This window comes from Diadema antillarum, unplaced genomic scaffold, assembly GCF_040938485.1.
Source record: "Diadema antillarum isolate AM-2024a unplaced genomic scaffold, OU_Dant_1.0 seq00002360_RagTag, whole genome shotgun sequence".
Taxonomy (NCBI): Eukaryota; Metazoa; Echinodermata; class Echinoidea; order Diadematoida; family Diadematidae; genus Diadema; species Diadema antillarum.
Genome location: NW_027272974.1, coordinates 76,999 through 91,845, shown reverse-complemented (window position 1 = coordinate 91,845; position 14,847 = coordinate 76,999). Strand labels below are relative to the sequence as shown.

The following is a 14,847-nucleotide window of genomic DNA, read 5'->3' as shown; positions in this document are numbered from 1 at the left end:
TCACCGCCCAGCTGGCCCCTCGACAACGGTCAGGAGACCAGGTGAGATGGAGTGGAGGGTTTCTCCTCGAATCCTATCGCAGCTTTGATCGGAGAAGATACAATCTGTAGTTTGACTTTCCCTGCGTGGCTACACAGAAGCTGTGTAACAGTCTGTAGAAATGCTATGTTTGATGACATGTTACACCAATTGAAATATATATCAGTAATCCAGAGAGAAATCAGTGAAAGAGGTTTTTTGATGAATCGAGGAATGATCAATTGGCCAAAAAGAAAAATGTATTTGGATGTTCCCATGTTTTGTGATATCAAGTGATTATCTTCACCTATGTACAATCACATGGGGCAGAGAAGATGAATACTTCTAAGTCTCCATTTTTTGGAAAATACATTTTTATCTTCTACAATTTCAAGACACCATACAACACTTTATATTGTAGTAGGTAAAATTTTCTGCAGTTGTTACCAATAGTAACGAGTAGCTATTGAGCGGGGTACTGCTGTAGCTACTAGCCTTGAATGGATTTTGCATCTAAACCCCTATGTGCTTTATCTGCTGATTAGTATGCGTGATTAGTGTGTCTTTGCCGATTGGCTCTTATGTGTGAGAACTAATTCTCTTGGAATGAAAGATAAGCTTATCCCTGTTGAGTTATCATGGCTTTCCTGTTTGACTAAGGTGCATTGCTTCACCCGAGTGGGTTTGCTAACTTTACAGCTAGGTAAAGTTTGGATGGATTTCAGTATGCCTATTGAAAAGCATGGTTTGTTAAGCCAAGTGCCTACATGTAGGTACGTAAGTGGTTGAAGTGTGATAGTGATATAAAGTGTCCCACTTTTGTCCTGACCCCATCAATGACCTTTGACTTCTAACCGATGGACACCTCTCAATTGTGTACAACGTAGGTACTATGCACGCCGGATCTTCTTCATGCTCATGCACCATGAGGACTTTGACAGGCTGATTGACAAACATGTTCCATCCAAGAACATCAAAAGTATCAGGGACATCTTGGAGAATCTCAAGAACAAGGTTTGTTTCTTACATACAAAGACAACTATTTCATGTTTCCATGTAAGAAAGAACAACAACAAACAACAAACAAACAAGCAAACATGCAAGCAAACAAAAACAACCAAACAAACAAACAAATGAAAACAACCAATCAAACAAACAAACAAACATTAGATGTACATAATCTAATTACCTCTACATGTGTGTGTGTGTCGTGTGTGTGTGTGTGTATGGGGAGGGGGGGGGGGGTTATTACTATATAGAGGAACAAGATTAACCTTATTCCACACACGCTTTAGAAAAAGAAATTAATTAATTGTGGTGCCCTTACTAATTCTAGAACAGCAGTTGTATGATCAAAATCATGAAATATGAAATCCTGTCAGTTTTCATGGAGGCATATCAAAGAGACATGAATGCTTGTAGGCTATTATTAGATCCGTGAAAATGATACATCATAATCTTGGTAGAAACGGCACATATCTTAACGAGATACTGTTTCTCAACAGTCAGATATGATATCATGCATGTATATGCTTGAATACGTCATTATGTGCATACTGATTGTGATGACTCGATATGCATCTTACAATGTCATGCTTCTTAATGGAATACCAGAGGTCCTTGTTTGTGAATATTTGTATACCCCAGGAGATATCTTGCACTGATAACATGCTTATAATGTGTTTACACGTATATCAAATGCTCCTCACTCACCGTGCCCATTACACTGCAGGGTCTGGGTGACTTGCCATCAGACACATCCTCTGCCAAAGCTCGCCGGAGCAACCCCAACAGCCGAGCCAACTCGGGGTCACATGCCTACTCCAGGGACCGCATCGACTCAGGGTAAGCAAATTAGGCAGCAATCTATCTCTCTGTATATCTATCTATCCATCTAACTATCTTTCTATTCATCTGTCTGTCTGTCTTCCTAAACATATCAAAGCTACCTTTTTAGCAGTACACATACCCTGATGCATTAGAATACCAACACTAATACGAAAGTCTAGGCTAAAAACAAAATAGGAAATATAATGGTTATGTGTTTGTGATGTAGCATTGCTCGAGATCTCCTGCTTAGAGTCGTTAAGAAAGCATTGAGTGATGTGTACTCCAACAATGGCCCATATGCATAGACCCAAATTAGAAATACTTTCCATTTATGAGAACAGACTGTCTTTGTGACAAACTGTTCAGAATGATCCAGCAAAACTAATGAGTCTTGAGCATAATCTGTATGTAGTTATATGCTTAATGGTATGTGTCTTTCCTGTAAAATCTAATATTTTGTTAGAAATCATTGTTGATAAAACTGTTGATGTTATATGTGACACACTCTCAAGCCAGAAAAAAGGATTTCAAGCCCCCATAGTATGGGGAGACATACACATAGGTGGCTCGATTAAATTGAACTTCATTCACTGCCCACCAGGGTACATTTGAAAACCAGGGCATCAACGAACTTGTGCATCGAAGTGTATGTTCATTGATGACAGTCAACTCAAGTTGAGATTCTTTGGCTGTGTGTGAAATTACGTAGAAGTCAGTGATAAAGCTGTGCACAACTTGTTAAAGGGGATCCTAGAATATATCCGGGGCCAGGCCAGCCTTCCCAGTCCATGGCATCTCCCCGCTACCAGATCTCTAGGAGAGTGAACAGAAGTTTATTTTTGTATATGCAACAGCTTGTTATGCTCGATCCTTCTCTTTAAGTTGTCCGTATACTTTGAATGGCAGGGAGGTACAGCACACCCTCCTGGTTCGATGAAGAAGGGCAAGCGGTCTGGGGGCACAGTGCGGAGCGAGGACAGCGAGATCGTCAAGGGGCTGTGTGAAAACCTGGGTGCCTCGGACTGGATGTCCCGCCTCAAGGCCATCGAGCAGCTGCAAGAAATGAGCGAGACTCATGAGGAGATAGTCACTGCTAACATCATCAAGGTAAAAAAAAAAGTTATCAAACATTTACAAAAATCAAATAGAAAGTTTTAAGCCAAGTGCTTTGATGGTTTGAGAAATATTGAAGTGGATCTGCAACATTAGTGATCTTTTGTGAAGATGGTTCATAGTTACTGAAATTTCTTATTTCATTTGTTGCAAGCTTGGGTAATTCCCAAGAACTGTATTCCTGACCAGCTTCTCAAAGCCTTCCCATTTAAAACCATAGGGTCACTTTTGCAAACACTTTAGTGGAAGATTTGGTAATGTTTTCATAGGACGTTCCTAAGGGTAATGAAAATGTTGAAGAGTGATGATTACAATAGCTGCAATAAGTAATGTTCATACATGTCCCCACATCACAGTTCTCTCTGAACAGTGTTGAGATGAATTGAATGCTTCAATGATTGAATGATGTATCGAAATACTTGAATGATATATCGAAATCCGGAGAAATAGTAATGCTGTATGGCAGATGGCTCGTGAATTGATACAGGGGGAATTTTATCAAATGACATATTTTTATACCCCCGCCAAACGAAGTTTGAAGGGGGTATATAGGAATCAGCGGACGGTCGGGCGGTCGGGCGGGTCGGGCGGTCGGTCGGGCGGGCGGGCGGTCGGTGCGGGCGGTCGGGCGGGCGGTCGGGCGGGTCGGTCGGGCGGGTCGGTCCGTTGCAAATCTTGCGTCGCCAACTACTTCCTCAGTTTTCAACCGATTCCCATAAAACTTGGCGCAGATGTGTGCCTTGGGTTGTAGATGTGCAAGACGTATTTTTTGACAGTACCCAAAAGTATGTTGCCATGGTAACGGCATATTATGGGCAAAAAATGGGTACAAATCTTGCGTCGCGAACTCCTCCCACAGTTTTTGATCAATTTTTATGAAATTAGGTACAGATGTTCATCTGAATATGGTAATGTGCAAGACACATATTTCCGCAGTGGCAAAAAGTGCGTTGCCATGGTAACGGCATGTTATTGGTAAAATATAGGGCAAAATGCTTCATGGCAAAACTGCTTCATCAGTGTTCTTCCAATTCTCATGGAATTCATATTGAATGTTTGTCTTAGGATATAGGTCAGCATGACACATTTCTTGACAGTGACAAAAAGTATGTTGCCATGGTAACAGCTCACATATTATGAGCCAAAATGATGGAAAATTTTGTGTTGCAAACTACTTCCTCAGTTTTTGCCCAATTTCCATGAAACTTGGTACAGATGTGTGCCTTTGGTTGTAGATGTGCAAGACGCATTTTTTGACAGTACCCGAAAGTACGTTGCCATGGTAACGGCATATTAATAGCAGAAGATCAAGGAAAGATCTTGCGGATTTAACCACTTCCTCAGTTTTTTGACCAAAGCTTATGAAATGTGGCACACACCTTGATCTTGGTGGGAAGATGTGGAAGACATATTTTTCGGACGTGTCGGAAGCTGCGTTGCCATGGTAACGGCATATAAATGGCAGAAGATCAAGGAAAGATCTTGCGGATTGAACTACTTCCTCTGTATTCGACTGAAGCTCATGAAATGTGGCACACACATTGGTCTTGGTGGGAAGATGTGCAAGACATATTTTTTGGACGTGTCGGAAGCTGCGTTGCCATGGTAACGGCATATTAATGGCGGAAGATCAAGGAAAGATCTTGTGGATTGAACTACTTCCTCAGTTTTTGACAAAAGCTTATGAAATGTGGCACACACAATAGTCTTGGTGGGAAGACGTGCAAGACATATTTTTCGGACGTGTTGGAAGCTGCGTTGCCATGGTAACGGCATTTAAATGGCAGAAGATCAAGGAAAGATCATTCCTTGGGTAAGACTGTCGTCACGGGGCGGGGGGTATTAATCACCTTCAGTGATATTTCTAGTTTTATCTGCATCCTCCTACTTAAACTGTTGAGGATGGACTGACTTTTCTGCAACACGCATTTCCAATAGACACATGCCCGAGTATACTCGGGACTCGTCCTCAACGGGTTAAGGTTAACGTACAAAAACATTAAAAATCTTAAGAGAGCAGGTGGTGTAGTAAGGAATCCCTGAAAAATGTCCTTACACACACACAGTCACACACATTTTGATCTTCAGAATAGCCATGAGTGATTTACTGTATCAATAAACCCAACGTCCCTTTGTGCACACAGATATTCGACAAATTCTCATCGAGGCTGTCAGACTCAAACAGCAAGGTAAACACGGCAGCCTTGGCAACCATGAAGGACATCGTGCCCAGACTAGGCGAGTCGCTGTCTGTCGTCGTCAACAATGTCGTCCCCATCCTGGTCCAGAACCTGGCTGCCAAGAACCCCAACATCAGCCAGACCAGCAACGACATTCTAGACCTGATCCTGGAACATGTTGGTGAGTGAGAGAACTGGTTTTCAGTGTGCTGGCTGTTTTTGTCTGTCAGTCTGGCTTGCTCCATTTGTGGGAATTGTGTGCAAATTTTTGTGTGGGTTCAGTGCACTGTGTAATCTCTGTTGCTGGTAAGCAGAAATCTACTCTGGAAATCCTAGGTCAGTCTTTACTAAGTGGTGTTGACAAAGGCTATCTGACGTATATTCATATCAAAGTGTTAGGCTTGGGAGGGGGTGGGGAGGACCTTAGAAGTGTTCTGTTACATGATTTACAATTTCAGTGTTGTTGATTTTTGTACAATGGCAAAGGTTAGTCTAAGAAATCAGCAGTCAACAGCACACATAACAAATGATGTTGGGGGGGGGGGGAGAATTGCATATATGTACAAAGTACTGCATATATGTACAAAGTACTGCAAACACACTATTGAAAATGTGACATACTTTACATACCGTACAAATTTTTTTTAGACATGATCCTTCATAGATTGGGACTCATGGGACTCAAAGACAGTTATGAGAGAGCGTAAGCTTATGATCAAGAACTGCAGTTAGGGAATGGGAATGGGAATTATACATATCATCTTTTTAAAAAGCCACATTTTGTAGTGATTTCCCCCATTGCAGATGATATCCAAGGCACTTGTGTTGTGGAAGGCAATATAACGGCATGCCTTAATTTCACATATGTCGGATGTTTACGATATACGCAGTAAACACTAACATGACGCAATGATATTTATGACCAAGAGAAAAAGGAAGGTATGAAAGCTCCAGACAGAGCATCAGTATAGGCTCATAAAATTTAATACCATATTATCCGGGATAAGGAGCAGACACAGGATTTCTGCTGGTAGACACTGTCGGTCATATGCCATGTGAGCTGGCTTTCGCAGCCGCCATTCGAAAGAGTACCGGGTATCCGTCATTACACATCTGTACACTGTCAAAGGCTTTTGAACACAGTGACATAGTGTTTTCGAAGCACCACTCATGCTTAATGGCGGAGGAAAGAAAGAACTCTTGAGCACCCACCTCTGTGTAATGATAGGCATACTCTCATAGATGGAATACTGGAGTTCATAGTGATTTCCTTGACTGCATACTGTAACATGCCTCAGTAAAGTGTCATAATCTGCCTAGAGCGAGATGGATAAAGAGTTGTACAGTCAAATAAAGAGTATGATGTAAAAATGGGCTAAGTGCCATTTTTTAACATTCTAACGTAAGTCCATCATCAGATGGGCGAAATAAAATCTTTCCACCGATACCTCATATATTACATAACAAGGAATATTATTGAAGTTTTATCTAAAAAATATCCCGTATTTTCTTATTGTTTTCATTGTTTTTTTAAGCAGCTTTATATGCAAATACTGGCAAATATATTTAATTAACGCGAATGAAGTTAACTCACTTTGCAATGAAACTCTTTCGAGTATTGCCTCATCAAGAAAAGAAAAAATCAATGAAAAACAAAAATATTCCACATTTAGATTTACTGCAGCGAAGAAAAAAAAAATGACTGTTCTTAAATTTGAACTAAAATGGTCATTTTGTTCTTGGTAGTTCACTTGCCTCACAGCCATAAAGCTAAGGGTGTTTTTTTTTTTATAACATTTTGTACCATTTCTGCACTAAGTCAAGTTGATGATGAGGGCTGTTAAATACCCTCAACTGCTCATAGCTGTACACACACACAAAACTGAACGCCAAGTGACAACTGTTGTGTTGTGGCCTTTTTTTTTTCATGATTGGTCATCATTTCAAGTTACAAGTGTAGCTCATATTTACCCTGTATGATGTTTTTTCTTCTTCTTTTTTTCCTACTCAACAATGAGTTGTATTTTCAAACTTATTGTGTGACTTACTAGGACCTGAATTTCTCTGTGTGTCTGTGTTTTTATTTGTTGATTTTTATTCAGTTTGTTTGTCAGTTTGTTTGTTGTTTTTATTCATGTCATTGAAAGAGATGGAAGTTTGTTAGCAAACATTTTTTGCAGATGCCATGCATGAATCAACTTGCTGGTACGACTGACCTTCCTTGGAAATATGTTGGGGGTCACTAGCAACGATATTTGACATCTGCGTGCAAGTTGGGTTCATTGGCACCAATTAAAGTCTACTCACTGTCTATCATACCAGTCTGTTTTAAACACTATATTGTTTGTTTGTTTGTTTGTTTGTTTCTTCCCATAGATATGCTAGTCCTTGTCCAACCCTTCTCTAGTGCCACCCAGTATGGAAACGTGAGAGCCAAACCAGCCATGGTGGAGAAGCTATCATGTAAGTATGGGAGGCTCTATCTGCTCATTTGTGCTTCCCCAGCCATCAAAATATCTTTCTTCCTCACAGTTGGCATTACTATTAGTATTTTTTTGCTTTTATTTTGACTGGTATTATCAACTGGGGTATTTGTTATAGTAATGATGATGGTGATAATGATGTTGATATTGTCGCTGATGATAATGATGATGATGAAGTAACCATAATGAAGAAGAAAATGATGGATAGTTATCATGAGCAGCACCAGCAGTAGCATTAATGTAATGATTGTAATAATTGTGGTGTTACAATGTGCCATTGAAGCCAAGGACTGAAATGCAATTACAATTCACAATACAAAGATCATGGCAATGTAATCAAGCTACTCATAAATGATAATTGATATGACATTGATGCAAAAACAAGAGTATTATTTTACCTGAAGAAGATATACCTGAAATTACGTGTACTCATCAGGTGCTCTGATCATATGGCACTCATTGTTCTGCCCTAGACTAAAAAGTTTAAAGATCTCCAAAAAACAAAAAACAAAAAAGGGGAAAAAAAACTGGGGGAAAAAAGAAATGCTGTGGTAGAGGGGTAAAAAGTACTGGGAACAAGTTTTGAATACTTATGTATTCAGGGATATATTTTCATGCAAATGTCTGAATTCAGGCCCTTTCATGTACAAATCAGCTTCTTGTACATGAATAATTTTCAGGTCCTTTCTTTCATTCTAACTGGCATATCTGTATATTGTCGTCTCCGTGTTCAGACATGGTGGAGAGAGTGTACCCCCGCAAGCAGCAGACGGTGGTGAGAAACGTGCTGCCCGTGCTCTGGTACCTTCTCGGCAACATGACGGGCAGCGGAGCGGTGCCGGGTGGCTCGGGGAACCTGCGCAGCGCCACGTCGACGCTGGCCAACAGCCTCTACACCCAGATGGGGGAGGTGCTGCTTCAGCATGCCCAGAACTTGCCCCCTCGGCACGCCAAGACCCTGAAGGAGCTAGTTGATGATGATACATGACAGTGACAGCAGTGTCTCTTCCCCTATCCCTTACTTGTGTCACACCCCCTTCTTATGACATCAGGGTGACCCCCCCCCCTCCCCCCTTAGAGGTCATCTGAATTAGGATTTTTGTTAGAGATAGTTTGAATGGAATGATTATGCGTAGCCAATGAAGACTTGGCTCTCTTTATAGGGCCCCTCATGTGCAGTATAAAGAGGATAATTTGTTGAGAAGGAGAAGTGTTTGGTGCCTGTATCACAATCCAGTTCTCCTTTACACTGTGACTTGTTTGGTGTCTGTGAGGTGTTGCATCTTTAAGCAGCACAAATTTCTTGTTATCAGACCTAAAGCACAGCTTGACCCATGACTCTAGGATATGTTATGTGAGAATTTGTGTGTGTGGAATCATTGTATCGCAGCAGAAGTTGCTGACTTTCATAAGACTAGTGTGATGTAGCAGGGAGATAGTTCACCCTCATTCTTCACTGTAAACTATCAGTCTAGAGAAGGACTGTCGTAGGGCATGGGTGGGGAGATGGGTGGAAGGTTAACTATAATTTCCATGCTTTCAAATGTTGCTAGCCATTGCTCACTTAGTTGCAATGATATCTGACTCTTGACTGCCAGAAAAACATTTTTTTTAATGCAGTCCAAAAGAGATTAATTAAACAACAGGATAAATGTCAAATGAAATGTGCATACCTCATAATTTTTCTTGATGTTTCGTCAGTGCAAGATGTACACTTTTAAAGAATAGGGTCTATCTACGATGGGGCTATAAATTGACTCTGTCACTTAACTCTCCTGCTTGTGTGGTAGAGATACATATCCTGAGAAGGAAAAATACTGCAAATGTGTGTCTATAGTGAGAAAGTGTCCGTGGTTACTTTGATGATCTGGCAAATCTGATCTTGGCATTGTGTGGACTTCGTGTGTTTCGAGGAAGGTTTGCATTGGGGAACTTACATTTCAATTTCAAGATTATCTTTGCAAGAGTTCATCTCCAGAATATCATTTCGTGATGCAGGTTCTGGATTTGTTGGGATTTTTTTGTAACACGAAATTTTCACTTATGTGAGGTACCCAGACTGTATCACATCTGTGTTTGCTTTTATGACAGGCCTATATGATAGCTGTGCTGTAGTCGTATCAAAGCACACAATGTAATTTGATGTGAAGGTGGATCACAACCCTTTTAGAGTGAGTTTAGATACAATTTGATTTCTTTCGTTTTTTTTGCGTGTGGAAAAGTGGGCATTAATATGTATTAACCAAATTGAGCCGTCCAGCTTCAAGTCAAGGTAAAAAAAAATTCTTAAGGTCCAGTAAGTGACCAGCGCCAGTGTCTGTCTGGAGTATGAAGAGCCCTTGTCCGTCCGTTAGACTTGTTAGGTAGCGATTAAAAAAAAATTTTTTTTGTCCAGAAATGCACAGGCCAGTACGTGTGAGTTTAGTAGAAGCTGTTACACCTTGATATACACAGTATTTTAAAACATGACAGTTGAATAGAGATTACATGTTATCAGTTAAGACATGGAACCCCCTTTGTGCATAAAGCTGCACATCCTTTGACACATTGTGTATTATCAGTACATGTCTTAGTTACAATGACATAAGCATACTGTGGCCTAGATCATCAACTTTTCATAGAACACTCTACTGTTCAGTTTGTAGTAATTATGGGGTGAGTAGGAAACAGATTCCAACTAGGATGGCAAAATATTGTCCCTATCACAAACTTGCTCATCTGAGTAACTTCTCTCCATTTTCAAGAATTTGTGCCGCAAGATGCGTCAGACTTTATCACAGGGGACTTTTGGTTCTCTTGTCATACAGTGTAAGGTTTGGTCAAAAACTTTTAAGTTTTTTATTTTCCCCATGCTGATTACATGTCAAACGTATTGTGGAAGGTGGGAAGTTGATGGTCAATTCTTGAAAATGTATTTAGAGCAACCAACTGCTTTTGTTTCTGCAATAATTTGTCCTTTTCAAGGAGACAAAAATTTATGCTTTGTTATTGTTGTTGTTGTTGTTTTTTTTTTGGGGGGGATTGTTGATGGTGTGTTTCTGTTTGATTTTGTAATGACTTGATGATTTCAGGGCATGGTGTGTGTAAAGTATTTATTTTTGCTCTTCATGTTTTTGTTCCTCCACTTCTAAGTTCAAGACAGATGTTTACCGTTTAATGTCAGCATTATGTTTATCATACCTTGACCTTTGCCTTTAATAGCATCTTGAGAAATAGGCAAACATCCAAATCACCAAGCTGTGTAGATCATGATATGCTTTGTCTGCATATCTTTTTACCTTGTACCTCTGCTACCATGCTGATTCGTACTAAATTATGATGGCAACTGAAATGAACTTAGTGGACATTACAAAATTGTATTCAAGGCCTAGAGAGAGAGAGTGAGAGAAAGCAGACAAGTTCAGAGGAACTATCTGCATGGCTATTTATCTCTTTGTTGAATTTGCCAAGTTATCTGCCGTCCAACTATGTTGACACATCACTGTGTTCAGAGTTTTCAGATGCTGAATGAATATTGTGATTTGCACGCTGTTATTGGATTGTGTACATGTACTTGTAGACAGAAAAAGAGATATATGTTTGTCAGTATGATTGACAGTAGGTGTATTTATTTCTGTCAGTAACGGATGACTGTCAGTGAAGCTTCCCTCTAGAGCATCTCATCGGAAGTTGTCTTGGTTCTGAGCCTCTGTGAAAGGTCAAAGGTCAGAAAAATGTAGATTGTCTCTATCGGCTGCAGTCATTTGCTGCATTTCATAATTTTACAAGTTGATAATTGCACAGTTAGAGCGAGAATGTATATGGTGACACCTCTGACTTGGATGAGATGCCTCACGGAGGTTTGAAATCCAGAGAACTTGACGAGAATGAAGACGTCTGAGATGAAATATTTCAATGCTTGCACACCTTGATTATCATAAGGACTTAAGTATGACAGTAACTACAAGGACTAAATCCCATTGTACTTTTTTCAATTGATGTGTGCAGGATGTTTGTCTTCATTTGCTGCACCATAGTTTGGCCTCTGAGCAGATGAAGTCTCAAGTGGGATTGATTGTGGACTTTTTTGGTGCATATTTCAGAATCTATGGGAATTTTAGGATGTGATCTCTATCGAGAGGACCTAATTGTTACCTTTGTTGCAATGCCGAGGTATCGAGACAATTATGAATCTGTTTTACCACTCGCTTCTTCCACAAGCCTTAGCTGTAGTAAACTTGGGAGCAGTCTTACACAGGTTCGGATAGTGCACATCGTTTATAAATCGGGGCAAGGGCACTTGACTTGGGAGAAGCACCTGACATTGAATTATTTAGGCTGTTCATCATGCAATTTGTTTGGTTCATGATGATGGTTTAACATGTACAAGAGATAATCAGACTGTTTTTGTTGGTATGTGTCTTTACAAATAAAAAAAAATGATGGGAACTCTTTTGGTGTGTCTGTTTAATGCAGTAATAAAAGGGATGGGAGTGGATGATATTAAACAGATGGTACTAATTGATTTTGGCCATGATATTTTATCAATCTGCACACTGATAGATGAAGTATAGTTGCAAAAGTATATATCTGTATCTTTCTGTGTCATGTGGAATCTTGGCACACCTGAAAAGCTGACTCATGTATTATGAATTTATTGTTGCTGCTCAAAACTGGGCTTCTCATCAATGTACCGAGTATTTTTTGTTTTATTTCAGTCATTCGCCAGTTACCACTGGGAATGATTTCATACCTTGATGTTTCTAGTTGACCGTTTATCATCAGAGATTTACATGTATTGCCAAAGGTTTTGGGAACAAATGGGCAAAAGATATTGGAACAGCATGTATTTCTCCCCATAGCAAGCATGAATGCTGTTTGATCCAGACACGTGTAAGCTGTTATTCTGTGCCAGTACTTACAGTGAATCTAGATGCATGTAGGATTGAAAGAGAACGTCTTCTATAAGCAAATATTTGCTTTGTACAAATAACAATATTTTATGGCAGGTTGCAAGTGTATAGGTTGTGTTTCATTTTGACATGTTTATTTCTGGTTTGCAATTGACATAGCTGCAAAATCCTCTGTGAGTGACTTGAATATTAAAAAAAAGAGAGAGATTTATTGTAATCATACGGTATCCTAGCTATTAGAATGAAGTTTAGATTGGTCAACAATTGTGAAAATGGTTGCCTTTTTTATTTTTAATTGTTGAAAGGAAGCTCTTTGACTTAAACAAAGAAGTGATATCACCTTGTACATTGTATGGAGTTTGTGAAGGAGCTTGTTTTAATAGGACAATGATCTTTGCGTGCAACAACTAATTATGTAAAAACCAGAGTGTGTGTATATGAATAAATTTCAGAGAAAACTGAGTCACCCATGCTGTCTGGACTGCCTTTGTCAGCTTTGAATACAGTGTGTGAATTTGTGATAGTGTGTTCTTCAAATCTTTTCTCATTCACTGTTTCTTTGTTGTTTTTTGTTTGTTTGTTTGTTTGTTTGTTTTTAGGGCTGTTATTGACAATGCTCACATGGTGGGAAGCAGTCGTAACTGACAATAAAAAACAACCAAAAGTTAAAACAATATCTAGGCCTACTTATGAGAAATATAGTCCCAGTTTACACTTCACCTAATTTCTATTACATTCTGACATTCTGTATAATTCATCTGTATCACAGAGATACCATCACAGAGATAAACATATATCTGTAATCAGAATTGTTGTAAAAGTTTCTTGCGCTTTGTACTTTCTAGCAGGAATTTCTTTGCCAGCTTTCGAATAAACTAAAAATACACTACTATTTAAACGCAAAGAGAGCGAGAGAGATAGAGAGAGAGGGAGATCACGTCGTCTAAAGAGACGCTCAAGAAACCAAACAAACGAGAAAAAAAAAAAGAATATTCTCAAGCCTTCATGTCAATACACGATGTATGTTTATGAGACATATTAGTGTACAGATACACAAAAATTGAGCGAAACATGGTAGGCCTACAGCCAAACATCGCATATTGATGTGAAATTATGGGAGACTATTGAATCTCAATGACGAGGTCCCTGGTTCGAGTCCTCACGAGGCAACGGTCGTTCCCTAAAATGTAAGCATTTCATTGGCTTGGAGACTAGTAGGTGGCGACCTGGTGGAGACTAGAGTCTCACGAAAACGTCTCCGTAACGTCTCCTGGAGACTAGCATGATCTTCGGGAAGTCGCAATAAAATCGACTTTGTTTGATTCTTTTCCTCCTCCTCCTCCTCCTCCTCCTCCTCCTCCTTCTTCTTCTTCGGAGACTTTCCAGTATCCGCCTAGTCTTAGAGACATCTCCGAGACATCTCCGTGACCATGCGGAGACCCATGAGAACCTATCGAAGACAACATGGAGACGTCGCGGTGACATCTCCGCTACTGAAAATATACCGTATACGTCTCGGAGACATCGCACCGAAGTTCCCGCCACGCTCCCGCGACAGTCTCTGCGACTTCCGAGCGAATAAGTTGTCACCTTGTTTGGAGACGTCTCGGAATTCGCCAGGGAGTCGCCTTCTTGGTGAGAGCGCAATCATTTTATTTTTTCTATTAATTGATTTATTTTATTTTATTTCATTTTATTTATTTCATTTATCGTCATTATGTGGGTCTTTCGAGTCGCACGAGTTGCGGCAGCCGCGTCTCCTCACTACACGTCGCTCTTCGGCATGGGCTTTCAAAGGTTGCGTGTTATAGGTGGCTCATGCACAAGTCTCGTGAGACTCACATCTCGGGGTATTTCTCATGCTCACACACCTGACAAGCTTTTTTTCTCACCCACGCCTCACGAGTCACAGAACCACAAAAGCAAGAAAAAAAAAGAAGAAATTTCCACCACCAACAACAGCAACAACAACAACAACAACAACAACGACAACAAAAGTTACACTTTGGAACAATCTTTCCTTTTAAAAAAAAAAATCAGAATAAGTCCAAATATTATGTTTAGTATGTACCAGATCGATGGTACGATTTACAGCTTAGGGAGGGGAACAGGGAGGGGAACACTCTCGTCCCACACCCTCCCCACGGTCGGTCGCTTCACTTTCTCGAGCGGCTGTTATGTCACACGAGCTGAAAACAAAACAAAACAAAACAAAACAAAACAAAAACCAAACCAAACATAAACAAAACTTAGTCAAGCTGCTCTCTGACCTTGGCGTCTCATGCATCATGCCCATAAGCATTAAATTTGATGTCTCCATAAGGGCTTTTT

The 14,847-nt window shown here is 40.0% G+C and overlaps 1 protein-coding gene across 1 annotated transcript; it reads left to right on the top strand.

Annotated features, from left to right (window-relative positions):
• The first annotated feature begins 2,781 nt into the window (after positions 1-2,781).
• Positions 2,782-8,612, top strand: LOC139714645 (TOG array regulator of axonemal microtubules protein 1-like). The gene is made up of 4 exons (XM_071626325.1): positions 2,782-2,955; positions 5,106-5,322; positions 7,518-7,604; positions 8,359-8,612. The coding sequence occupies exons 1-4, from the start codon at positions 2,782-2,784 to the stop codon at positions 8,610-8,612; spliced, it is 732 nt and encodes a 243-aa protein (XP_071482426.1).
• Positions 8,613-14,847: the final 6,235 nt, after the last annotated feature.